Below are 27,112 nucleotides of genomic sequence, written 5' to 3'. Positions count from 1 at the left end.
CACACTCGGATTTTATGACAATGTGCGCAGGGGGCTGAACTGGATGCCTGAGAACATTCCTCCAAGTTCTTTTGCTGATTTTCTAAATATTGGTGTAAAATCTGAACTCAGACAAAATTTTTTTAAATCGCTTCAATCAACATCTTTGTCTAGTGCTCAGCATCATATCTACGTGATCATCTAGAAAACCAACTTCTGTTCTAAGGCTCACATCTTCCTATTAAGTCCCAGGGATTTTACAAGGGAATGCACCTCTCATTCGCATCAAGAACACACACAACTACTGTTAAAGAAATGATTAAATTGCTTACATAATTTTTTAAACACCCAGATTTGAAATACAACAGAGACAACTTTTTGATAGCTCTGCTTTCCAACTGCGAACTGCGAGTGGAGAAAATAACCTACCATGATTTCTAACCAGTCAACAACCTGTCTTCCCTGGCTGCAGTAGGAGCAATCTTTCTGAGCTCAGGATGAAAAAGAACCCAGCTGGTTAGGGGACAGACAATCATCAGTTCTCAGTGGACTTCCCGGGTCCCAAATCCCCATGTGACATGTGGAAGTAAACAGCTATCATTGACCAAGCATCTGAATGCTTATCTCACCTTGCCATCTGATTCTCCTGCCATGCAAATTTAAAATTAATAAGCCTGCTATTAGAGAACAGAGTTGGTGCTACATCTGTCTTCCTAAAATTATGGATAATTACCAGCCCACAATGGCTTCTAATCAGATTTGAGTAGTCCCTTAGACAGGAAGCTAAAGTGCCTCAGCCCTAAACTGAGAAGAAAACAGAAACTGGAATGCTCTAGGTTTGATTTTTTCCCCCTTGTTCTAAAGTTGCTGTTCACGAATCTCCTTCTACTGTCTTGTTTATAAAATGTATGAGAAACAGGGAAATTCAAAGACATGATAGAAATGGCCACGTTTTCTAGGTACAAACTTTGTGAACATTATTTTTAGGTGCTGGGCTTTTTCTCCACAAATTGTGAGCCTGGAGTACATTTTCTCCCTCGTGGTTACACATTCAGAGTCAGGGAAAGTGGCTTTAGGAGTAAAGAGGGGAGTGCAGTGAGAAGTGACTGGACACTGAGAAGGACAGACAGGGACTCTACCTTGGTGGCCTACAGCATTCTTGGGCCTCCGACTTTACTTTTCTATCTGTACAAGGGATCTAAAGGCCCGTGATTCTAGGCCATGACAGCTCTTCATACACACATACGCAAACATCACACGCCTGTGTGAAAAGCTGTGACACTTGGCTGATTTCCTGAAGAAGTTATCTTGTATCATTTCTACTCAAGTACTCCACCTCCTTCCAGACAATTATCTGAGGATGATGGGCTATCCCACAGCCATGTGTGTAACCTCTGCTGCTTATGATCCCTGTTCATATAGCATTTTCCAAAAGCATTTGGTGTGAACTGACAGAAGAAAGAAGAATAAGGTTCTTTCAGCCCATTCATTCATTCATTCATTCATTCAACAAATATTGACTATCTATGTGCCAGGCACTGGTGATATAACAGCGAACATATATTTTTGTAGGTAGCGACAGACAACCAAAAAGTATGTTAAAGAGTGATCAATACTGTAGAGGAAAATACACCAGGAAACAGGAAAGAAGAATACCCCTAGCCACCCTACACTGGGGTGACGCTAGTGTTACAAAATGAAAACAGCAGCCGGGGGCGGTGGCTCACATCTGTACTCTCAGTTCTTTGGGAGACTGAGGCAGGCAGATCACCTGAGTTCAGGAGTTCAAGATCAGCCTGACCAACATGACGAAACCTTGTCTCCACTAAAAACATAAAAATTAGCTGGACGTGGTGGCACACACCTGTAATCTCAGTTACTCAGGAAGCTGAGGCACAAGAATCACTTGAACCTGGGAGGCAGAGGTTGGAGTGAACCGAGATCGTGCCACTGCACTCCAGCCTGGGTGACAGAGCAAGACTCTGTCTCAAAAAATGTAATAAAAAAAAAAATGTAAACAGAGAATAAGATACCGAAAGAAAGAACATGAACGATTAATTGTAACAAAAGCCTTTGTAAGCTGATTCTTTCCTTCCTGGATCCTTGTCCCTTACGAATGGAAAAAGAGGGTGAAGAGGGGGTAGCATCCAAATGATGTTGTAAGATGGCTTCGGGTTTCAGATGTCTGACAGCCATACTCATGTACTTCAAGGAAAAAGCTCTAGCTCTATAAGCAATCTGGGCAATGGTTTAATGATCCTGTAAGATCAGTACCATATTCTCTCATTTTTCATAGATGAGGAAACTGAGGCATAGAAAGGCTAAGTAAATTGTCCATGGTCACGGGTGATTTAGAAACTTTTCTTCAAACTTTCAAAAGTTAACTACTGCCACTATTACACATGGGTTTTTGTTTGTTTGTTTTTGTCTGTTTTGAGACAAGGTCTTGCTCTGACCAGGCTGGAGTGCAGTGGCGTGATGATGGTTCACTGCAGCCTCGACTTCCCGGGCTCAAGTGATTCTCGCACCTCAGCCTCTCCAGTAGCTGGGATTACAGGCATGAGCCACCACACCTGGCTAATATTTTAATTTTTATTTTTTGTAGGGATGGGCTTTCACCATGTTGCCCAGACTGGTTCCAAACTCTGGGCTCAAGAGATCCTCCCAGGTTGGCCTCCCAAAGTGCTGGGATTCCAGGTGTAAGCCACTGTGCACAGCCCTACACATGTGACTTATACAAAGTCAGAGCAGTGAGCAGGAAGAGAACAGAGACTTCAGCGAGTCTCCTGGCTGTGGCAACGCCGTATCCCTCCTCCATACCGTAATGTGTCTACACCCACCAAGCTCCTAGACGTTGAAGGCAGGCCAGCTCAGAGACGAAACAGCAGTCAAGAAAGAGAAGATGCAGACACGCGTCTTGATTTCAGCTCGAGCGTGCCTCTCTGCCCTGCAGCTGCACAGGCAGAAACCAGGGACCGTGAGTCTGAGGCAGTGTGTTCGGTTCATGGCAGGTAATCTTTTGGGAGACCATTCCATACAATTAGTGTTACACTTCTCAAAAAGGAAGTGTGAGTTTTATAGAAAAATCGATTCCATTTGGGAGAAAGGCCTAATAAAACCACAAAAGGATAACACATTCATACAACAACAAATTCAATTCATCTGTCACAAACTGAAATCCCAAAGCCATCTGGGCACACAGCTGTTTTTTCTGAGCTGAAATTCAACTCCAGTTGAGAAACAGGTCAACTTTTCTAAAAAGATTTCTTTTTCACATGCCTTCAATAAAAATTCCTTTCCCTCACTTGTCATTTTCCAGATTTAATGACTCTGTTGGCCTTTCTCTCATTTAGGCCGTGAACACTGACTGCATGTCTACTATGGCCAGGACTCCAAGGGAGGCACCCTAGGGAACACAGATGACCGCAGCACAGCGACAACCTCAAGGAGCACACACGGGGAAGGCAAGATGATACAATCAAAGACTTCACACAGAAAAGAACTTGGCATCCATACCCCGTCCCATTTCTAGAAAACAACGATGCTCACTTAGGAACATTTACCGAACAGCCTGCAGTGTGGAGGCAGCACGAGGGGGCTCCATGCGGGGAAGAGCACCTTCAGAAGGGGGCGAGCAAGCAACGTGGAGGCAGGAGATGCCCCCACGCACAAGGACCAGCCTGAGGGCCTGCAGAAATGCCCATGCATCTGGGAAGAGGGAGAGAGGACAAGATACTTAAATGCTCCAAAATGAATAAAAGCCTCCCAAGAACCTCCCCCGAAATGGGGCAGGGATTTACAAAAGACCAAACCGAACGTGTGCCGTTACCTGAGCATAGCGCCACCAGAGCGAGCTATCAAGGAAGAAACAGGGTCACTAGAAGCCTGAGCCTCTACTCCCAGCTCTGCGACTCATTCACCCTATGACCTTGGTGAAGGCTCTTAGCTTCTGTGAACCACAAGAGAATCATGGGAAAACAGAAGATATGAAAACTGCTCTGCCTTTTTCACAGAACTGCTGAGGGAATGAAATCAGATAATGGATTTTAAAATTCTCTGTGAATTACAAAGCAAAATGCAAACATACGAAATCATTCCTACCATTAATAACAGCACTATCAAATTAAGAGCAGAGTTAAGACCACTGCATTTTCCACCCCCCGACTCCCAAGAGAAATAGTGAGACCAGCCGATGTATTTGGGCAACCGCAGTATCTAGGCTTTGAGAGCCTCACACCACTCATGAACTCTGACAGTATCACTCCAGCCCAGTGCTCATGAAGTTCTCCAAGACAGCCAACTGACCTAAAATACTACAGCTTTTTCAGCTGGGCTTGAAGCCCTCCAAGCTCACAGCACAGCTAAACAATGAAGAAGAGGTTTTCTGCCACTAGACTCAAAACCTGGCTTTTGTAGATTCCCACAGAAAGAACATTCAAGGCCAGGCGTGGCAGCTCATGCCTGTAATCCCAGCAATTTGGGAAGCTGAGGCAGGAGGATCACCTGAGGTCAGAAGTTCAAGAACAGCCTGGCCAATATGGCAAAGCCCCATGTGTACTAAAACTACAAAAATTAGCCGGGCATGCTGGCGGGCACCTGTAATCCCAGCTACTCGGGAGGCTGAGGCAGGAAACTCGCTTGAACTCAGGAGGCCGAGGTAGCAGTGAGCTGAGGTCACGCCACTGCACTCTAGACTGGATGACAAGAGGGAAACCCCATCTCAAAAAAAAAAAAAAGAAAAAAAGAGCATTCTTTTTTGCTGATGTTAAATTTCCTGTGCTTAACACAGAGAAATCATACAACACTGAAATCCTGAAAAACATATCATAAAAAGCATTTAGTGACTGAAAAGACATTCAATATAACCTGCAACAGTGAGTTCCCCTCCTCTTTCCAGTCAGCTCCACTAACGCTGTGACCCTTAACAATGCTTCCACTACCACAGAGGAAAATTAATAGAACCGCTTACCCCTCTCAGCTGACAGCTAAACCACTGTTTCTCCCTGGGCTCACTAAAGATGACCTTTACCCAAAACCAGGCTGCAACGACCCTGTAGATGTTGACTAACAATTTCAAAATTCCCATATTCTTTGTCCACTCCTAAGGAAGATGAACTGAAGCCAGGTGTCTCCAAGTCAGAACTAACAGAGGCCTTAAACATCAGATGGCCCATTCCCTTCTTTGACAACCGGGGGATCTAAAGCTGAGCTTATGGAAGAAAACAGCCTGTTTAGTAACAAAGTGAAAACTAAACCCTAGTCACCCAACCTCTGGTCCGGAACTCCTGCGACAATCCACCGCCCATACAGGATGAGTCTCCCTAACCAGAAACTCCAAAATCCACAACTTTTGAGTGCCGACGTGACACTCAACGAAATGTTCATTGGAACAGCTCAGACTCTGGATTTTTGAATTCAGGAGGCTCAACCAGCAAGTATAGTACAAATATTCAAAAATCCAAAAATATAAAAAAATCTGAGACACTTCTGGTTCCAAGCAGTTTGGATGAGGGATATTCAACCTGCATTTTTTTTTTCTCTCTAATGAAGGAAATTAAAAACGAGGCCCGAGCAAAGTCATTCAATCCATACTAAAGTCATTCAATAGTTTAATTAGTACCCATTTAAAGTTAAGTGCTACCCGCAGATATTTAAAAGGATGAATACTTACATGCCTATAATCTCAGAACTTTGGAAGGCCGAGGCGGGAGGATCACCTGATGTCAGGAGTCCAAGACCAACCCGGCCAGCATGGTGAAACTCCATCTCTACTATAAATGCAAAAATTAGCCGGGCATGGTGGCGCACACCTGTTATGCCAGCTACTCGGGAGGCTGAGGCACGAGAATCGCTTGAACCTGGGGGGAGCACGTTGCAGTGAGCCGAGATCACACCACTGTACTCCAACCTGGACCACAGAGCAAGACTCTATCTCAAAAAAAAAAAGAAAGAAAGAAAGAAAATTTAAATTGTGTTTTCACATGGAGCCCATGTTCCCAGAACACAAGCCCTGCTCTATGCTCCAAGGGCACACAGGGTGCCCCTTTATCTTAATGCTCACCATATTCCATGGCAGCCATTGGCACGTGTCTGTCCATCACACTAGACTTCCTGTGCATGAGGCAGGGATCACATATTATTACCTTTCTGTCCCCAATGTCTGGCCTAGAAGACACTCAGTAAATGATTCCTGAACTAAGTCAGTTACTAAGATATGTTAAACTTGTATTAACAAAATTGATTTAATAAGTTTGCCAATGCAGCGCTCATACCACTCAGCTTAAATCTCAACCTGCGGATTTATCTTGTGTTCTGCTAGATTATCACCTATTAACATTCAGGAGGCACCTAGTATATGCTAGGCATTACTAATTGCTGGGGACCTAGTAGTGACAAAACAACATTCCTTGTTCAAAGGCAAGTTCTAGTATAAAGAGGAATAGAAGGAACAGGCTAGATTGATGAGAGAGCTAAGAAAAGGACAGGCTGCCATGGGAAGCACCTGGTCTTGTCTGGATGGTACACAGTTAACAAAGTCTGAGTGCTTCATATAGCATAAGATCATCTCCTCCAAAGAAGCGAATGAAGCTTTGATTCCCCAGTACCAGAAGTCACCATAAAGGTGTGCACAGCCCCAAGCTTAGAGTAGGAAGTGAAACCAAAAAACAAACAAAGCTCCAAGTTCCAGAGGAAACGGTCCAATTATGAAATCCTCTGGCTACGTTCAATTGAAATTCAAGGTATTCAAGAGGCCAATATTTAAGTGATAAATTCACCCAACCGCTTAAAACTAAAGTAGTCTTTGATTCAAGGGGTAAAGGTATAGTACCTTTTACAAATTTATTAGCTCTTAATATTTACATTTAAATATGATGATGATGGTGTAATAATAACTTTACTGAGTAGTTACTATGTGTTAGGCACCAAACTAGGCACTTTACACACACATTTGCACGATCATGTGAGATGATAATGACCCCTTGTCATTCCATTTCATAGATGAAAGTCAGGTTTATATATGCTTAAAAACTTGTCCCAAATGACACAGCTAGTTAGCAAATCCCAGGCAGCCTGACTCCATAGGCCTTGTTTAAAGAAGTAATATTTATAATCTGTCCAGCACAGCGGTGGTACAAACAAGAGTTCAATAAATGCCTAAAAGGTACTTCATACCCAAAATCGTTTCCTGCCAATCAAACTGGACTTACAATGGTTCTGCATAACCAACTGTCAAATCATTGTTCCATGAAGAAAAGGTGGAATGGGTAGAGATCAGAATAGAGTGAATAACTGGTCAATGTACTTCATGACAGGTAGTAACAGGATGTGGCATTTAGGCTATTTCCACACTTGTTTGCATAACACTTTTTCACAGTTCTAAAGCACAAGAACCATTCTAAGCTGGTGAAAGCATAAGGCATGTCTATGATCCAGGACTCCAATTGACTGTGGATCAGTGGATCTCAACCTTTACTCAACCTTTAGGGTATATCAGAACCACCTGGGGTTTTTTAACAGCATTATAGCTGCCCAGGCTCCATTCCTGCAGATTCTATTTCAACTGGTCTGGAGTAAGCACGCCTGTGTTTTTCACAGCGCCCCAGATGCAGCTAGGTTTGCAAACCACTGTCCAAGATGCTCTCACACTTCCACTCCGTTCAACACACACTCACTGAGATTCTAAGCACTATGAATCGGATTAAGTTAACAAGTCAGGCTCCACTCCCTAATAATATTGGCAAAGAAACCAATATCAGAGATTTATTCCAGTTCAAACCAAATAAATTACCGGGTGAAAAAAATGCCCTGGCATAGTTTTTCCTACAAAACAACTTCCTGCGTCTTCCTGGTCCGTAGCCTAGAGACTGACTCTGAGCCATGAGAATTCAGAATCAGGGGAAAATGCCAGTTTGAGGCATCTGCCACACTCCTAGCACACCCCCAAAAGCGTCCAGCTACATTTCACATCCACTGTCCTAACAGGGGTCGAAATAGGGAAGAGCAGTGCAATACAGAAAACAGAGCCTGCTCTGCTGGGCATTAAAAGGCTGGAGAATTCCAGTCCTAGCCCTGCTACCAATCGATCTGGTCACTTCTCTCTGGTCCTGGTGTGGCCAACAGTTACGCGAGAGGGTGAGGCATAAAAATACAGATGTCAGGCAAGCTCCAGCATCCAAAATACATAGAAATTAAAAAGCATTAAGGTGATATCAAGGAAAGTATGCCATCAACCAGAAAAGTAACTGAAGTATTCCTTTTCCCATTCTTAAGAAATCAAAAGTGGAAGCAAAAAATTGAACAATCAGCCTACCAAGTAGACTGGGGCAACAGAATACACTCACGGATTCTGTTCACAACAGCGGGAGTGACAGACCAAAAGGAGAACGGCAGAGCGTCCCTCTCCCCTCTGTCCACTCATGCAACCAGCACGTGAGTGCGTCCACATGCAGCTCCCAGTCTCCTGTTCCACTGACGCCAGCGTCCACTCACCACAAGCCTACAAAGTGCCACATGTGCTATGATGCTCCCTCATCTCATCACCATAGACGTCCCTGCTGGAGGTGAGTATGTGACAGACGAAAATCACGGAGGCCTAGGGAGGTTGAGACCCGCATTCCCACTGCGGTGAGGGTGTGCTTGAGAGGGACCCCACGGCTGGGCCCTCCATGCCGCTCTCCTCAGTAATCACTCCCAGACCAGAGCAACGAGGGTGGATTTTCTTCCTCTCACTATTTTCAGCCCCTTGGCTGACCCACCGTTCCCCAGAAAGCTATCGAGTTCTGGCAGCTCTGAGTCCACAAAGCCATAAACGCACGGGACACACAGCCCATCTGTCTCTAACGGGTCTTTTACTTGTCATGCTGGTCATTTCAAAGAGCAGATGAGTTAAGAAAGACTTGGCAAGTTACCACGAAATGACCCCTCCACTCCTTCCTGGGGAAAGGGTGACTAGTTAGCAGTCAGGCCGGCTTTCTTCCCCCACTCCCTTCATTCCTGTCCCCAAGGAGCCACAGACAATCCCACCAAATAGAGGCAGGAGACAGCCGCCTCCTTCCTACAGCTGGAGGGGGGAAGGGTCCTCTCGGGCCTTTCTAACTGCATGAAAACCAAACCGTGAGCTGTACTGACCCGGGCCTCACCCATGTTGCAGTCACGTACAACACAGGTGCCCAGTGGTATCATCAGGCAGAACTACGAATGTGCTTTCCATCGTTTTCATACAATGATTCCAGAACCGCTATCCACACAGTTCCACTTCTCACACATAAGACGTACTTCACGGATTACACAGCATGTTCACCATGCCCCTCATCTGCTCCTCCCAGCAGCCTTGTGTGATCCCTTGAGTATGCTTCCTCATACTGAGGTTTGAAACCAAAACTTTCTCAAGAACATCCAGCTAGTGTTAGAACCAGGATATGAGGGCTTCTGATTCTAGAACCAGTATTTGTGCCACTGTTCCACATGGGCCCCTCCAGGGATTTCTGCCTGATCTTAAAATGCAGACAGCAAATCTGTCTCTCTACAGTCCTCAGGATCCCTATAGGCAAGAAGTCAAACTTCTAACAGAAAGCTTATACTTATTTGGAAGGCTACCTGGGATATTTCTTTTAAGTTAGTTTGTTCATGTTTTGGAAAGATTGTTCCAATGACAATGCGGGACATGAAGTGTAGAAAGGATTCCATGATGAGGCAGATAAACAATTCGGGGGCTCTTACAACGGTTCAAATGAGGCATGAGGTGCAACCAGAAAGGACAGAGGGAAAATGCATTGGAAAGAAATACAAAATGAAGTCCACCAGGATGGAAAAAAGGGGAGTAAGCACGATGGTGGTTTCTAGTTTGAAAGACTGATGAACAAGGATGTCATTAACTACTGCAGAGTGGTATCTGGGGCCTGGGTGCACCAGTTTGTTTAACCATTCACCTGCTGAGCAGTCTCCAGGCTGTTTCCAGTTTCTAGCCTTTATAAATAATGCTGCTATGAACAGATACATATAGGCTTTTGTGTGAACATAAGGCTTCATTTCTCTGGGATAACTGCCCATGAATGTGAGTGCTGCATCCTATGGCAATTGCACATTGAGTTTTTTAAGAAACTGTCAAGCTGTTTTCCAGATTGGCTGTACCATCTTCCATTCCCAGCAGCCAAGTGTGAGTGATCCCGTTTGCCTGCATCCTCACCAGCATTGGTCTTGTTACTACTTTTTATTTTAGGCATTCTGATAGGTGTATAGTGATGTAGCTTTAGTGTGCATTTTTCTGATGGCTCATGATGGTGAACATCTTTTCATGTGCTTATATGTTATCTGAAATGTCTCTTCAGGTCTCTTATTCATTTTCAAAGTAGATGATTTGGTTTCACTGCTGAATTTGGGTAGTTCTTTATATATTATAGATATGAGTCCTTTATCAGACATGTAGTTTGCAAATAGTTTCTCCCAGTCTCTAGCTCCTCTTTTCATCTTTATTTTGCATTTTACGTTCTAGTCCATGATCCATTTTGAGTTAATTTTTGTACGAGGTATGAGGTTTAGGTCAGAGTTCAGGTTTTTTCCCTATGAATAATCAGGTAGCCAGTAACTTTTCTTAAGAGACAACGTATCACTCTGTCACCCACGCTGGAATGCAATGACAAGATCAGAGCTCACTGCAGCCTCGACTCCTGGGCTCAAGTTATCCTCCTGCTTCAGCCTCCTGGAGTAGCTGGGACCACAGGCAGGTGCCACCATGACCAGTTAATTTTTTTAGTTTTTGTAGAGACAGGATCTTGTGCCATGTTACCCAGGCTGGTGTGGAACCCCTAGGCTCAAGTCATCATCCCACTTATATGGGGCCAGGCAGTGGCACAGGACGGTAATCACAGCACTTTGGGAGGATGAAGCAGGAGAATCACTTGAACCCAGGAATTCCAGACCAGCCTGAGCAACAGAGGAAGGCCCTGTCTCTGCAAAAAAAATTTAAACATTAGCTGGGCATGGTGTTGTACACCTGTGGTCCCAGCTACTTGGGAGGCTGAGGTGGGAGGATCTCTCGAGCCTATGAGGCTGAAGCTGCAGTGAGCCATGATCGCACCACTACACTCCAGCCTGGGAGAAAGTGAGACCCTGTCTCCAAAAAAAAAAAAAAATGCTAGAGCATCACCCATATTAAAGACAGGTATTGTCTTTTTGAAAATTTAATTACAGTTATAAAATGGACATGCAAAATGTCCACTTTGAAAGCTTGAAAAATATATAACTCTAAGTATTCTTACCTTAAAATTCTGATTCCTACCTAAGATATCGTATACTGTTTACATAAGTATCACAATGCCTGTACAACAGCTGAAAATGTGTACAAGGGAGAAAAATGAGCATGTATGCCTATTAATTAAGGTATATTTCCCCCTTATTACATAAAAAAGTCATCACGGCCAACCCCTGTGACTGTATCTAAAGTAAACTTACAGTTTTACTTCTCTGTATTATAAAATGCAAGGCTAAAATTCAAATACTAAACATTTCCTAAAGCCAACGGTAGTTTACTTAACATAAATGCCTAGGGTCTATACCAAAAATATGAAAAAGCTAGCTACTTCATAGCCATTCCAATCTAAGTTCAGCTTTTTCTTTTTTAATTGACACATAATTGTGTACTGTACATATGTATGGAGCACACAGAGTGATGTTATAATACATGTAATGTATGTGATCAGTGTAATTAGCATATCCACCATCTCAAACATTTATCATTTCTTTGTGTTGGTAACGTTCAATACCCTTCCTCCAATTATCTGAAACTACATTTTTTTTTTTTTTTTTGAGACAAAGTCTTGCTCTGTTGCCCAGGCTAGAGTGCAGTGGTGTGATCTCAGCTCACTGCAACATCTGCTTCCCAGGTTCAAGCTACTCTCCTGCCTCGGCCTCCCTGGTAACTGGGGTTACAGGCACCCACCACTATGCCCGGTTAATTTTTGTATTTTTAGTACAGATGGGGTTTCACCACGTTGGCCAGGCTGGTCTCAAACTCCTGACCTCAGGTGTTTCACCCACCTCAGCCTCCCAAAGTGCTAGAATTACAGGCATGAGCCACCGCGCACAGCCTGAAACTATATATTCTTGTTAACTATAGTCATCCTATGTTATAGAACACTAGAACTTATTCCTATCCAGCTATAATTTTGTATCCTTTAACAAATTTCTCCCTATCTCCCTCTCCCCCCACCCTTCTCACCCTCTAGGATCCTCTGTCTACTTTCAACTTCCATGAGATCCACTCTTTTTTACCTTCCACATAAGAGAACATGTGCTGTGTGACTTTCTGTTCCTGGCTTACTTCGTAATATCTTCCAGTTCCATTCACGTTGCGGAGAATAACAGGACTTCATCCTGTGTTATGGCTGAATAGTACTCCACTGTGTATAAAGACCACATTTTCTCTATCCATCATCTGCTGTTGGACACCGAGGCTGATTCCATATCTTGGCTATGGTGAACAGTGCTGTAGGAAACAGAGGTGTGGATGCCCCTCCGACACTGATTTCCTTTTCTTTGGGTATCTACACTGTAGTGGGACTGCTGGATCACACTGTAATTTCATCTGCAGTTTTCTGAGGAACCTCCATACTGTTTGCCATAGTGGGTGCCCTAGCTTACTCTTACTCTTTCTCTTTTTTCTCTTCGCGACAGAGTCTCACTGTTGCCCAGGGTGGAATACAATGGTGCAATCTCGGCTTGCTCACTGTAGCATCCGCCTCCCGTGTTCCAGTGGTTCTCATGCCTCAGCCTTCTGAGTAGGTGGGATTACGGGCGCCCGCCACTGCACCTGGCAAATTTTTGTATTTTTTAGTAGAGATGGGGTGTCGCCACGTTGGCCAGGCTGGTCTTGAACTCGTGGGCTCAAGTGACCCGCCCACCTCAGCCGCCCAACAGCACCGGGATTACAGGTGTGATCCACCGCTCCCAGCTAATTTTTGTGTTTTTAGTAGAGGCGGGGTTTCACCATGTTGGCCAGACTGGTTTCAAACTCCTGACCTCAGGTGATCTGCCGGCCTCGGCTTCCCAAAGTGCTGGGATGTCAGCGTGCGCCCTGCGCCCAGCCAGCTGCTCTAGTTTACACACCCCTACAGTGTGTAAGAGCTCCCTTGTCTCCATATCCTCGCCAGCACTTGTTATTTTTTGTCTTTTTGATAATACCCATCCTAACCAGTGAGATGATACCTCACTGTGGTTTTGACTTGCATTTCTCTGATTATAAGTGATACTGAGCATTTTTTTCACATATTTTTTCGCCATTTGTAAATCTTCTTTAAAGAAATCTCTGTTCGCTTGGATGTGGTGACACAAACCTGTAAGCCCAGCACTCAGAACGCTAAGGCAGGAGAACAGCTTGAGCCTAGACCAGCCTAGGCAACATAGTGAAAACCTAGCTCAAAAGAAAAAAATGAAGAAGAAGAAGAAGAAGAAGAAGAAGAAGAAGAAGAAGAAGAAGGAAGAAGAAAGAAGAAGAAGAAGAAGGAAGAAGAAGAAGAAGGAGGAGGAGGAGGAGGAGGAGGAGGAGGAAGAAGAAGAAGAAGAAGAAGAAGAAGAAGAAGAAGAAGAAGAAGAAGAAGAAGAAGAAGAAGAAGAAAGAAGAAGAAGAAGAAGAAAGAAGAAGAAGAAAGAAGAAGGAGAAGGAGAAGAAAGAAGAAGGAGAAGAAAGAAGGAGAAGAAAGAAGAAGAAAGAAGAAGTAAGAAGAAGAAAGGAGAAAGGAGAAAGGAGGAGAAGGAGGAGGAGTAGAAGGAGGAGAAGAAGGAGGAGGAGGGGGAGGAGGGGGAGGAGAGGGAGGAGATGGAGGAGAGGAAAAAGAAGAAGAAGAAGAAGAAGAGGAAGAGGAGAAAGAAAATGAAAGAAAGAAAGACAGAAAGACAGACAGAAAGACATAGAGAAAGAGAGAAAGAGAGAAAGAAAGAAAGAGAGAAAGAAAGAGAGAAAGAAAGAAAGAAAGATAGATCTGTGTCTGTTCAGTTTTTTGACCTCCAAAAAGTAAGAGCCCATTTTGGAATCTGATGACCTGCCTGATTCAGAGACAATCTGTGTTTGGTTCTACTCTGCTACTTCCTATGTGACTTTGGGAAGTTCCCTTAGCCACTTTGAGCTCAACTTCCTCAACATTAACCAGGAATAAGTATCACCTGCCACTGCTGGTTAACGCTGAGGACTGAAAGGAGAACCTCCACAATGCCACTTGATAATGCCGCCTGGTGGAAGCCCCTCAATGCTGGGCTGGTAGGATCATCTGAAGCTAAGTACAACTTTCCTTCCCATTGTCCCAGGCTCACTCTGCATAAAATTAGCAAGGAATAGTGAATAAACGAAACCAAAATAATTGCTTAATTTTTTATAAGAAATTTTTAAAAAGTGGGGGTGGTGGAAAAATAGGAGGGAGAGGAGGGGAAGGAAAAGCAGCCGGTGACAAGTTCTAGTCCAGGGCTCATCCCCGGCCTCCTCCCTCAGGCAATCACCAATCCCCACCTCCTGGGGAGGGATACTTTCTCGGCTGGCTTCACCCACATGGAAGGCACTGCCACAGGTGTTCAGAAACCAGGAGCATCTTGAAATGGGCAATGTGCTTTGGGTAGGAGACCTACAATTTCCCCAAAGAAACCACAGCACAAAAGTGACCCACATAGGAGGCACCGATGGCTGTAAATACTTGGTGGCAAAAACTGATGTCATACCTTCTGTACAGGAGACACACACCCAAATAAAACTTGCCAAAATAGTAGAGAAAAAATACAGCAGACATCCAGTACCATTCTGTTACAGAAATATTTATATCCCAAAGCCAGGGACCTCTCTGGAACACTATGTTTATTTCCCCGCTTCATGGAAGATGTTTGAGTGCACTCACATGTGTCTCAACAAACTTCCAGTCCCTGCTCTAAACCCTGTGACTCCTCAGCAAAACCCAAAAACAAGTATCCGTTTTCCTTCCAAATGGGAAATTTCCTGACCTAGCGAAACCAGCATCAAATCCACTTATTATGAGATAGCTGATTACAGGCGAAGCCCTCTAGTCCCAGGATGACTCCCCTCCTGCAGGAGCGGGAAGGATGGGCATAGCACTGGCCTTCCAGACCACATCTCCAGGCAGTTTGAAACCATGGCTGCTCAGGTGAGCCATGATAAAAATCAAAACCAAGTATCTCTGAAAAGTGTACATGTCAAGAACCACACCTCGGGCCAGATTCGGCAGAAATGGATGTTGCAAGGTTTGTTCAGAGACCTCCTCTCCATGCCCCCTCTCCCCGGGACCTCCCTCCTTGCACTAGGGTCCCAGGGCCAATGGACCGTTCCCTTACCTCTAGCCCAGTACATTTTCAGGAACAACTCCCAGACTGTACCAGACCCTGAAATCTATTCACTGAATGCACTATTTCTTGAAATGATCGTGAATCACCTGGCTCTAACAACAATTGTTTTAAAAGTGTTCTCTCTCTCGGGAATCGTGCCATGAGTTTGAGCAAGCAGCTCTGCTTCTCTCTACTGCAATTCTATCATTTGCAAAATGTTAACAATCACTGTGTTCACCCATAGCATTGTTGTAAAAAGCCTTAAGACCCACTTCATGTAGCCTGCCTGGAGCACAGACCCTGCCACATGGTAAATGCCCGCTGAAGGTGAGTTATCTGTTGCTATTATTACCTGTCACTCCAGCGAACAAAAGGAGTCGATCAGGTCTCATCGTATCACCATGAAAGGATGTCCACGTAGACTGCGCAGTGGGAGTAGGGAGACTCAGTGTTTATCAGGTACTATTTTGTTCTTTACAAAGTGTACATACATATTTGTAGGTACACTGGAAAAGATCTGGAAGGAAATACACCCAGTGTTAATAGTGACTACCCCAAAGACACATTCATCCAAACACACAACAGAAAAACATTCACTATCTTTCTGTCTTCTATATCATTTGAACTATTTTCAATAAGCATCTATGGCTTTTGTAAAATTTTTGAAAAGAATTTATTGCAATTTTTTCTGGAGAAACAAGCAGGAGCATGAAAAAGGTGGAAACAGAAGGTAAAATGGAATTGAGTCCCAGCCAGGCTCAGCAGGTACACGAACCACACACCTCTCACTACAACTCAACACCAGCTCTCTCTTCTCTTGGTCCAATGGCCCAAGACTTAGAGATAAAATGTTTATTGTGATCACATCAATCACACCACGGAGCTTGGAACCACCCTTCCAAACTCCTCTGGTTCTGTGTACCTGCCCGGGGCTGTTAGCTTTCCTCCTGTGTCTTTGCTGGACTGTAATCCCCTAGTGGTGGAAATGCACCCTGACACTTAGCCATCATCCCCACAACACTCAGCACCGCAGAGAGACCAGGGCAGTGATGCCCACTCGGACTGTGATTCTACTTATAAAGCAAAGGACCAGGGGCCAGATGCGACTTGTCTTTGGTAACTCACCAGCTGTTGCTTGAACCAGAAAAAAGCCAGGTCTGCTGATGCCCAGAAAAGAGCTAGCACATGTCCCACTAGAAACGTGGTGAAAATGTGTTGCTTGCTGTGAAATGATGCACTACTGGAGAAGATGGGTGCAACTTCTCATGGAGGTACTCAGCCCAGATCACCAGGAAACAGGGCTGCCGGATGAGACACTCGGCCCAGGTCACCAGGAAACAGGGCTGCCAGATGAGACACTCGGCCCAGGTCACCAGGAAACAGGGCCATCGGATGACACACTCGGCCCAGATCACCAGGGCACAGGGCTGCTGGATGAGACACTAAGCCCGTCCACCGGAAGGGAAATCTGGCTGGGCAGTGGAGGGAAATTCACACAGCTCAACGGCTGCAACAGCATGAACAAAACAAAAAACACCTGACTGGAAAGCCATAGCCTGGCTAGCAAATTCGAAACAGAGCCACAATCCTAGCAGCACACATCACTGCAACACAGAGCTTCAGTCAGTGTGCGCACACTGTAAGTAGAAATGTAGAATGTCCATGTTTTTGGAACAAGCGGGCTATCTGTGTGTGGGTGATGTCAAACAAAACAGCTGAGAAGAAACTGTTGGCAAGGAAATAGAAATAGGCGCCCTTACACATTGACAGTGAGATAACGGTATGGCCCTAACGGAAGGAAATCCGGCAACACCCATCAATATTTAAAATGCACAGAACCCTGGATCCCACAATTCCATTTCTAGCAATGCATCCTATGAACATATTCACGCAAATATGCAAGAATTATGTACATCTCAGCATTGATTAATCCAAACGGTTGGGAACAACCTAAATACTTACCGGTGGACAACCGTGTTTATCTTATGCCAACATCTGTGTTTTTAAAAACAAGACACATAGGCTGGGTGCAGTGGCTCACGTGTGTAATCCCAGCACTTTGAGAGGCTGAGGCAGGTGGATTACGAGGTCAAGATATCCAGACCATCCTGGCCAACATGGCGAAACACCGTCTCTACTCAAAATACAAAACTTATCTGGGCATGGTGGTGCACACCTGTAGTCTCAGCTACTCAGGAGGTTGAGGCAGGAGAACTGCTTGAACCCGGGAGGTGGAGGCTGCAGTGAGCGGAGATCACACCAGCCTGGTGACAGAGCAAGACTCTGCCTTGGAAAAACAAACAAACAAACAAAAACTGGCAAGAGTGATCACAGGGCAGTGATGGGAGTAGAACTGCCTTTCACTCTCCAGAACCTTTTGATTGTCGCTCATATTACCTATTCCAAATATGTGACTACAGCAAATATTTTCAAAGTAACTATGAAAAACTGGGAGAATAATAATATCTAACACACAGGACTGCTGTATAATTAAAGGATGAAAAACATAAAGCACTATCAGAGTTCAAAGAAAGATTAATTCTAGCTTGGACGTCAGAGCGGGGATCATGTAACAGAAGTATTTCAAGTCTTGAAGGATGGAGAAGATTTAAAGAGGCAGAAGTGTGGAGATGATGTCCCAGATGGAGATAAGAACATAGGCGAAGACGATGAAGAGATGAGAAGGTATAAATTCTAAGTGCAGCTCTCAGTCTGGGCTTCAGAACAGGGCTTAGACAACAAGCTAGAGTGCAAGGCTGATGGTGTGAATGGAAACACGAAACCCAAATTTGCATATCACGCCCCGATCATGAGCCTTGAATGCCAAGCCAGAGAATCTGTCCTCGATCTTAACAATGAAAAATCACTGGGCCGGGTGTGACAGCTCATGCCTGTAATCCAGTGCTTTGAGAGGCTGAGGCGAGAGGACTGCTTGAGGCCAGGAGTTTGAAACCACTCTGGACAACACAGCAAGACTGTCCTTACAAAAAATTTAAAAATTAGCTAGGCAGGATAGCACACCTGTAGTCCCAGCTACTCAGGAGGCTGAGGCGGGAGGATCACTTGAGCCCAGGAATTTAGGGTTACAGTGAGCTGTCATGACACGCCTGCATTCCAGCCTGAGCAACAGAGCAAGGGCATGTCTCAAAAATCAAATCAAATGAAATAAAATCACTACAAGTTTGTATAGACATAAAGTATAAAATCATACCATATATGATTTAATCCAGCGATATAATATAAATTAGAGGGGGAAAAGAGAAATTAGGAAGCTATTATAAGAAAACAAGACTCAACTAAGACATGAGCAAAGGCCCTCGGCTCACAGCGCTATCTTTATATAAAGGAATGAACTACCACATTTATTTTCATGGCATCACCAACTCAGATACAGGCTACAGTATATTCTGGAACCATTTCTGTATCAGTCAAATCAGATGGCCATAATACCATAGGCAAATACCATCAAAAACACCATAGGCTGTGTGGTTTAAGCATTAGTTTATTTCTCACAGCTCTCGAGGCTGGAAGTCCAAGATCAAAGTGTCGGCCGACTCAGTTCCCTGACAGGGACCTCTTCCTGGCTTGCAGACAGCGACCTTTCTTCTTGTTTCCTCACACCAGGACAGTGCGAGCTCTCTGCTTTCTCCTCTTCTTCTTTTTTTTTTTTTTATTTTTTTGAGACAGACTCTCGCTCTGTCACCAGGCTGGAGTGCAGTGGCAGAATCTCAACTCACTGCAACCTCCGACTCCCTGGTTCAAGCAACTCTCCTGCCTCAGCCTCCCGAGTAGCTGGGATTACAGGCACGTGCCACCACACCCAACTAATTTTCGTATGTTTAGTAGAAACAGGATTTCAGGATGGTCTCAATCTCCTGACCTCGTGATCTGCCCACCTCGGACTCCCAAAGTGCTGGGATTACAGGTGTGAGCCACCACACCTGGCCTAGTTTCTCTTCTTCTAAGGGCACCAATCCTGTCAGACCAGGGCCTATGCTCATGACCTCATCTAACCCTAATCACCTCCCAAAGGTCCTATCCCCTAATACCATCACACTGGCAGTTAGGGCTCCAGTACAAGAATCTGGGGGAGACATAAACATTCAGTTTGTAACAACGTCTTTTCAATCCTTGAAATCCTTGTTGTTGTTGAAAAAAAACCCAAATGAGTAGGTGACAAAGTACCTTGTATGTAAACAAGTCAGGACTTTTCATATTTCTGCTAACACATTTAGGTCAATTTAAAATGTCTGATAACAAGAGTCAGAAGCAGAGATAAATGAAAGTTAGTTACTCTGCATTTTAGGCCCACATTGAGCTGTCTTCCAATGACATTGTGGCACAAAGAACACTGCTTTCTATTCCTGGTTTTGTCACCAAAAAAGCTGGAACATTTCCCTGTATTTCCGTTTATCTCTAAAATCACTGGGTCGACCTAGCAGACCTCCAAGGTCCCTTCCATTCACAAATTCCACAAATAACTTCCTACCAACAGAGGCTACACAAATAAACTACACTGACGAAGGGGAAAGCTAACACTAGCAAACAATGAGTTGCACACAAGACAAGACGTATAGAGAAGTGGATCAACCACAAACTGGTGGACGATGAGCCGGCGGTGGATAAAAACACATTCCCTAACGATGGACAGAGAGGCAATGGCGCCGAGGTAGTATTGTTGAAGATTTCCTATTTTACATCTTCAAGATAAATGGCCCAATTGTTTACATTCATTCTGATTAAATGTGAACGTCAAAACTTCCTCCAGGGGACACAGACATCTAAAATCTTCCCAATGTGTCCAATTTGTCACTTGATATTTTTACTGACAAGAAAAATGAGGGACTGAATATACAAACAGACCATGCCTGATCATATGTAGAAAGACAGAACTCAGATCACAACCTGTAGCTGCCCACCCAGGAAACCAATCCCCTATCTACAGTCAACAGCCAGGAGGCCAGCCAGGCTAGCACATCAGACAGGAAGCCAGACTGCTCTCTCTCCACAACCCAGAGACTAAACCACAACTCTGTCCCAGGTGACCAGGACTTGACTCAAAACTGACAGCCACCCTAATTTTGGCCCCTGTTTCCAGTTAGGATCATTCAGAGAAAGCCAAATATGCCCCTAACCAATCACATAGGACACCCCACTTCTGCACAGCCGCCTCCAGCCCCCACAACAGCCTCCACTGGGAGCCATTCTTTCCATCCTGAAGCTTCCCCACTCCTCATCCGCCACTCACTTGCATGTCAGTCCCTGCCACACGCAAGTGATGGTGCTGACTTTCTTGCCACAGCAGCTCTGAGAAAGTCGCCTCTGCCTATCTCATGTGGGCGGCTTTCCTTTATTTCCCCCGAAGAATAAGTCTTAAATGAGGGGCTTCTCTATATGGTCAAGCTATACAATTCAGAAGCCCAGCATGGCAGATTCCAAGCCTGGAAAGACCATACACCCCTCAGGTCCTCTTTCCACAAAACACAGCTTCCTTGAGTTCTTCAGTCACTCCCACCAACCAGGGAAGGAACCATGTGTTATGGAAATATCAAGGGCCTTGAAGTGAAACTTCTGGGTTCATCAAGTACTTCATCTTTGCACTTAAGAAATTACATGGCCTTGGTCAGGCGTGGTGGCTCGCACCTGTAATTCAAGCACTTTGGGAGGCCGAGTTGGGCGGATTAACCGAGGTTGGGAGTTCAAGACCAGCCTAACCAATATAGAAAAACTCCGTCCCTACAAAAAATACAAAATCAGCCTGGCATCGTGGCGTATGCCTGTCATCTCAGCTACTCGGGAGGCTGAGGCAGGAGAATCACTTGAACCTGGGAAGCAGAGGTTGTGGTGAGCCGAGATTGCACCATTGCACTCCAGCCAGGGCAAGAAGAGCAAAACTCTGTCTCAAAACAAAACAAAACAAAGCAAAACAAAACAAATGACGTGATCTTGAACAATTTTCTTAACTTCTCTAAGCCTCTATCTTCATCTTCAATAACATAATTTTACCTCCAAGATTTCATTAAATGGAATCCCACATGTAAAACAGCTGACAAATATTAGGGGCCCAACAGCTGTGCGCTCCTACTGCTGCCCCACTTTACCCCAAGGGAGAAGCACAGATGTCCTGAAAAAGCCTGTTGATCCCTACACCTCAGCATCCTGGGTTTACACAAGGCACAGTGGCATCCGGAATTACCGGGGTCACCCAAATACAAGACATGTTTTGATTTTTCAACTTAGGTACACGTGGCTTTTAACGTTCACCATATATGATCCATAATTTAGAAGAGATTTTCCTACACTACCCCGTGGTTCTATTTTAGCAGACTTAGATGTGCCATAATAGCTCACTCTTTTAAGCCCTCTTCAGTGTCAAAAACAAAACTTTCATTTGTAACACAGTTATCAGCAGTGAAAGTGGAAAAGGCACCTATGAGTCAAAATGACCCTCTGCCCCACCCCGCCCCACCCTACAAAAAGCTGTTCAAGAGGATTTGGGCTGCTTATGAGAACGCTGTCTGTATTCCCAGGGACAGAAAAATGCCTACCCTGGTTAGAAGCTGCGCTGCTCAGCCTCCAGGGTAGAAAGCTCCCCACACCCTCTACCCAAGGAGAAGAGAAGCAAATGGGGTGGCCAGGCTCCAGGATGTGGACTGTTTAATGTGGTTTCTGCAGTCCAGGTCACCGCCATGGGTGAAGCTCTTCCTTCCTTCTTTTCCACCCAAGTGGCCAAGGTCCTACGGCTGCTGCAGGGCCTCTTCCCTATGAGTCAGCCCAGCCATTCCCCTTCCCCCTTCTTCTTCTTCTTGTTTTTTGAGACGGAGTCTCGCTCTGTCACCCAAGCTGGAGTGCAGTGGCATAATCTTAGCTCACTGCCACCTCTGCCTCCCGGGTTCAAGCAATTCTCCTGCCTCAGCCTCCCAAGTACCTGGGATTACAGGCACCCGCCAACACGCCCAGCTAATTTTTATATTTTTAGTAGAGACGGAATTTGAACTTCTTGGCCAGGCTGCTCTTGAACTCCCGACCTCAGGTGATCCACCTGCCTCAGCCTCCCAAAGTGCTGGGATTACAGGCATGAGCCACTGCGTCTGGCCAAGTCAGCCCAGCCATCCTGACTTTTTGTTCTGGTAAAATTACTCTCTTCCACGTCTACCTTCCAAGTAGCTAAATCAGAGATCTGGCCCTTGGGGCAGGCTTGAAGAATCCCTGTTTTTGGTCCTCAAGAGGTCCTACCAGGGTCTGCGACAATTCCAAGACTTGTGTTCTTAAAGAGGAAAGAAACCTCACATACACGGCGCTCGCAGAGCTCAGGCGAGCCCGTATCGGAGGCAAGGCTTGGGAGGGCCCTAAGGTTTGGGTGTGCCGTCTATGATAACAGCTAAGAGATCTGAAGCCAGCTGTCTGGGTTCAAACCTCAATTCCAACAGCACCGGCTGTGTGATGTTAGACAACGTCCCCAGCCTCTCTGTGGTACAGTTTCCTCACTGTAAAAGGGCCACAATAATAGAGCTGCTCTAAAAATTAAGTGAATTGGTGCATATAACGTATTCAGAACAATGCTTGGCACATGGGGGAGTTCAATAGCCACGTATTGAACAGAGTAACTTAGCAATTAGTAAATATACTCATGCAGGCCAGGCGCGGTGGCTCATGCCTGTTATTCCAAAACTTTGCGAGGTTGAAGCAAGACGGTCACTTGAGCCCAGGATTTTGAGACTAGCATGGGCAACACAGCAATATTCCATCTCTAAAACTGTGTGTAACATACAGGTCTATATACACTCAAATGTTCACAGTGTATTTATAGTATACAAAATAGCTGGAAAACAGACTTAACTATTCACAATGGTTACTTCTAGAGAAGGGAGAATGCAAATTTCAGCTTTTTACCCCACACATATATTCTTGTATCATCTGAAATATTTAAGCAAATTGTATGTATACATTTGCCCCGAAACACATAGCAGAATAATGTAGTTTTGACTCAAAATCTTCAAATCGTGATGGAATTGTCCTGTGAAAGTAAAGTTATAGAGATGAAAAGCCTCCCTCCAGCCTAAATGCTCGTTCATATGACCTATATTACACAAAACAATGCAGACACCCCAATCCTTTCCGCACTGTCATAAGAATTTTTCAGTGAACTGCATTCCCCTTTACAAACTAGATGATACTTAGAGTTACCAGGCAAGAACGTGGATCCAGTTCTGCTTTTTCAAAGCCCAATGTTCCTCCCATAATAGCAATGCATTCTTCAACCGGTCAACTGCCCCCAACACCTGAGCTCTCTGTTGTACACAACTCAGCGAGGCCTGGGAGAAAACAGGTGCAAATTTCACTTACTCAGTAACAACACATCCCACCTGATTCCTCTGCTGGGCTAGTTCTCAAGTCGTCTTTTTCTAAGCTTTCATTCGGCTCTACCACACATACCTAGGCTGGGTAAAACACTTTACCAAGTTTTTTTTTTCCGAGACGGAGTTTCACTCGGTCGCCCACGCTGGAGTGCAGTGACGCCATCTCGGCTCAGAAGCCAGCGCCCGGGTCCATGCAGTCCCCTCCGCGGCAGACGCGGGGAGCCGGGGAGCAGTGGGGACCGGCCCCCACCCGCAGGGCGACCGGGACCCCCGCGCAGGCCCACGCGGTATCGCAGTAGGCGCGAAGCCCCCGGTGCCACCCGACGCCGAGACAAAGCCCAGGCGCAAGGACCTCGCATCCTGACTTCGGACCCTGCGGAATCCAACTCGGAGCCGCCACGCCCGGGGCAGAGACCCCCGCCCGGTCCGGAGACCCCGTCGCCCGGTCTCACCTCAGGCCACCGGCTCACAGCGCCTGCTCCTCGCCGCGGCGCCTGGGCCGACTGGAGCGCAGCTGAGTAGCCTACAGAGCGGAGGCAGCCTCAACAATGGAGTCCCGGGGCGGGGCCGCCGCTGCCGCTTCAGCGCGTGTTCTCCGCTCAGGATCCGGCTCGGAGCAAGGAGCTGCAGCTGGCGCGGGGCTGCGGCCTGGACACACACCGTGCAGGTGCACAGGGCCCCGCCTGCCGCCCGCCGCCCCGCCCGCCGCCCCACTCCCAGCGGAGGCAGGCGCCCAGGGCCCGCCCCCCGGCCAATGGAGAGCGAGCTGCACGGAGAGGGCGGGGCCTGGGGGAACAAATGGAGGTTGGGCGGGAAGGCGCTGGGACTGGGCATACCGAGTCCCGCGGGAGGACTGGACCCAAGAGCTGACCGGATCCTTGCCTTCTAGAAGACCCAGCTCAGCGTCCACCTGCAGTCTGGTCTACAGGACGCGCTCATCTCAAGCCCAGAACTCAGGCTTTTAGGGCAGAGAGCGAGAGACAGGCTTGCTTTACAAAAAGTGAAACAGAGGTCCAAGGAATAGGATTGCCTGCTGCCGGAAGTCACATAGTCCCATTCACTCGTTCACCTTGCCATTCAGCAAACATTTGGAAGCACGTATGGTGGGCGTTAGGACTGAAGAAGGTCCGGGCGCTGTGGCTCGCGCCTGTAATCCCAGTACTTTGTGGGGCGGAGGCAGGTGGATCACTTGAGGCCAGGAGTTCGAAACCAGCCTGGCCAACAAGATGAAACCCCACCTCTGCTAAAAATACAAAAACTTAGCCGATCGTGGTGGCGCGTACCTGTGGTCCCGCTACTGGGAAAGCTGAGGCAGGAGAATCGTTTGAACCCGGGAGGTGGAGGTTGCAGTGAGCTTAGATCGTGCCACTGCATGTGCTCCAGCCTGGGCCACAGAGTGAGACTCTGTCTCCAAAAAAAAAAAAAAAAAAAAAAAAAAAAAAAAAAAAAAAAATTAATAGATGGGAAGTAGAAGTGAACTTAGGCCTTCCCTGAAGGAGCTCGGCTAAGGAGTACCTGAAATGTCTCTGCATCTCTTTAAGGTCTGATAAAGGAACCAGGAGCGAGCACTAATCACTTCCCTTTCCTGCCTCAGAGCTTTCATGTGTTTGCTGTTCCCCAGCCGAAATGCCAAGTACCAATGGTATTTATTTATTTATAGAAATGGGATCTCCCTATGTTGCCCAGGGTGGTCTCAAACTCCTGGCCTCAAGCTATCCTCTCGTCTCAGCCTCCCAAAGTGTTGGGATTACAGGCATGAACCACTGTCCCCAGCCCTGATCGTCTTTAAAACCTCTTTCCTCATCTTATTTGAGATTCCTGCTTCATGTGCCCCCACACCGTTGGTTTTTCTGTACTTCCGTAGCTGCTCTGCCCAACTTGTATATGTCTGGGCTCAGGCCAAATGCCCTTCCATTTGCAGTGCGCACTGCCACAGGAAATCTCATGCCCTTCCGGGCTTCACAAACCATCCACATGCTCTGCTGCCAGCCAGAGACATCCATCCCAGTCAGATGCCCAGCCCTGACCTTTCCCAAAGCCCCAGCTGGACAGAGGGAAGCATCTCAAATTTTCCAAAACAGAGTGCTTTATTAGTGCCCTAACCTGCTCATCCACATTCTTGTGATTCTCTGTAAACAGCCCCTCCATCCACCCAGCTGCTCAGGTGAAAATCTCAAATCCTCCTCCAGTCCTTCCTCCCTGAACCTCTCATGCAGCCCTCTGCCTTCCTAGGACACTGAGCACCCCTCACTCCCAGCACCAGCTGGGGTGCTGTCTGAGTCGCTGCCACCCACTTGGCATGGAGTGTGACCTCTCGCCCAGTGTGGTGGCTTACGCATATAGTCACAGAGCTTTGGGAGGCTGTGGCGGGCAGATCGGTTGAGGCCAGGAGACTGGGACCAGCCTGGTCAATACAGTGAAACTAAAATACAACAATTAGCCAGGCATGGTAATGCGTGCCCATCGTCCCAGCTCCCCTACCCAGGAGGCTGAGGCAGGAAAATTGCTAGAACCTGGGAGGCAGTGGTTGCAGTGAGCCAACATCACACCACTGCATTCCAGGCTGGGCAACAGAGTGAGACTCTGTTGTAAGCTAAAAAAAAAAAAAAAAACAAAAAAACAAAAACAAACAAACAAAAATACAAAAAACGAAGAAGAAGGAGAAGTGTGACATCTCTAAGGCAAGGCAGTGTCCCACTCTGATTCACTTCCATGTGCAAAGCAGGACCTTCACCCTGAAGGCACTCACTCAGGGATGCTGCTGGGATGGGTGGATGCACAGTTAAGGTCTTCATGGTGGCTGGGGCTAACCCCATCCCCATCGCTTATTCCCACAGACACCTGTACACTCATCACTCCCACGCTCACACCCACCACTGAAAGCCTGGCCCCTAATCTGATTTGCCTAACAAGCTCCCCAGATGAACAACACAGGCTTCCCTCCCTCTCCCCTGCTAGGGCCCCACCGTGTTCTGGGATGTACTCAGGGATCAGGAGAACAAAACCTCAGGGAGTGAAAGGACATTCCAGGATGCAGGCCTCTGCATCGCCCTCCATGCCCTCACCCCTGCCTGACACACCCTCACCCCTGTACCTGGCCAGCTCCTACCAACCCTTAAATTCTCACCAAGTTCAGTGGTGTCAGCCACACCCTAAAGTGACTGACTTCCCAATAACCTATGCCCTTGCATAGTCTTCCTGACCTTGGGTACGAGCAAACCGGTGACTGGCTTCTAACCCATAGAGCCTGGCAAAAGCAATGGGATGTCACTGTCACAGTGCATCACCTTCGCACACTAGAAAGGAAGGTTCCGCCTGCAGGCGCTCCAGGAAGGAGATGCTGTGCTGAGAAAGGACCTTTGGAGGGGCCCCGTAGGCAAGGAAGCAAAAAGCTGGGCCCTTGCCAAGCGGGTCTGAGGAAATGAATTCTGCCAGTAACCTCAGCGGGCCTGGAA

The 27,112-nt window shown here is 46.3% G+C and overlaps 1 protein-coding gene across 10 annotated transcripts in view; it reads right to left on the bottom strand.

Moving 5' to 3' along the window:
* LOC119618285 (SH3 domain and tetratricopeptide repeat-containing protein 1-like) overlaps positions 1–24,579 on the bottom strand; it is a 31,964-nt gene extending 7,385 nt beyond the window's left edge. The window contains exons 1-3 of one of the 10 annotated variants that reach the window (XR_012095408.1): positions 23,485–24,579; positions 15,650–15,814; positions 12,250–12,787 (exon numbers count right to left, since the gene is read on the bottom strand). Coding sequence is in view for 1 of the 10 variants with exons in the window: in XM_073023171.1 (XP_072879272.1) it covers positions 15,650–15,689 (40 nt within the window). In the remaining 9 variants the exon portion in view is untranslated. Of the gene's footprint in view, positions 1–4,023; positions 5,912–12,249; positions 12,788–15,649; positions 15,815–23,484 lie in introns of those variants that run through there. The other 9 variants (XR_012095410.1, XR_012095412.1, XR_012095409.1 and 6 more) reach the window with 9 other exon arrangements.
* Between the last annotated feature and the right edge of the window lie 2,533 nt (positions 24,580–27,112).

The sequence above is a fragment of the Chlorocebus sabaeus genome, chromosome 14 (genome assembly GCF_047675955.1).
Source record: "Chlorocebus sabaeus isolate Y175 chromosome 14, mChlSab1.0.hap1, whole genome shotgun sequence".
Taxonomy (NCBI): Eukaryota; Metazoa; Chordata; class Mammalia; order Primates; family Cercopithecidae; genus Chlorocebus; species Chlorocebus sabaeus.
The sequence above is the reverse complement of the archived record's forward strand: the minus strand, read 5'-3'. Positions and strand labels throughout refer to the sequence as shown.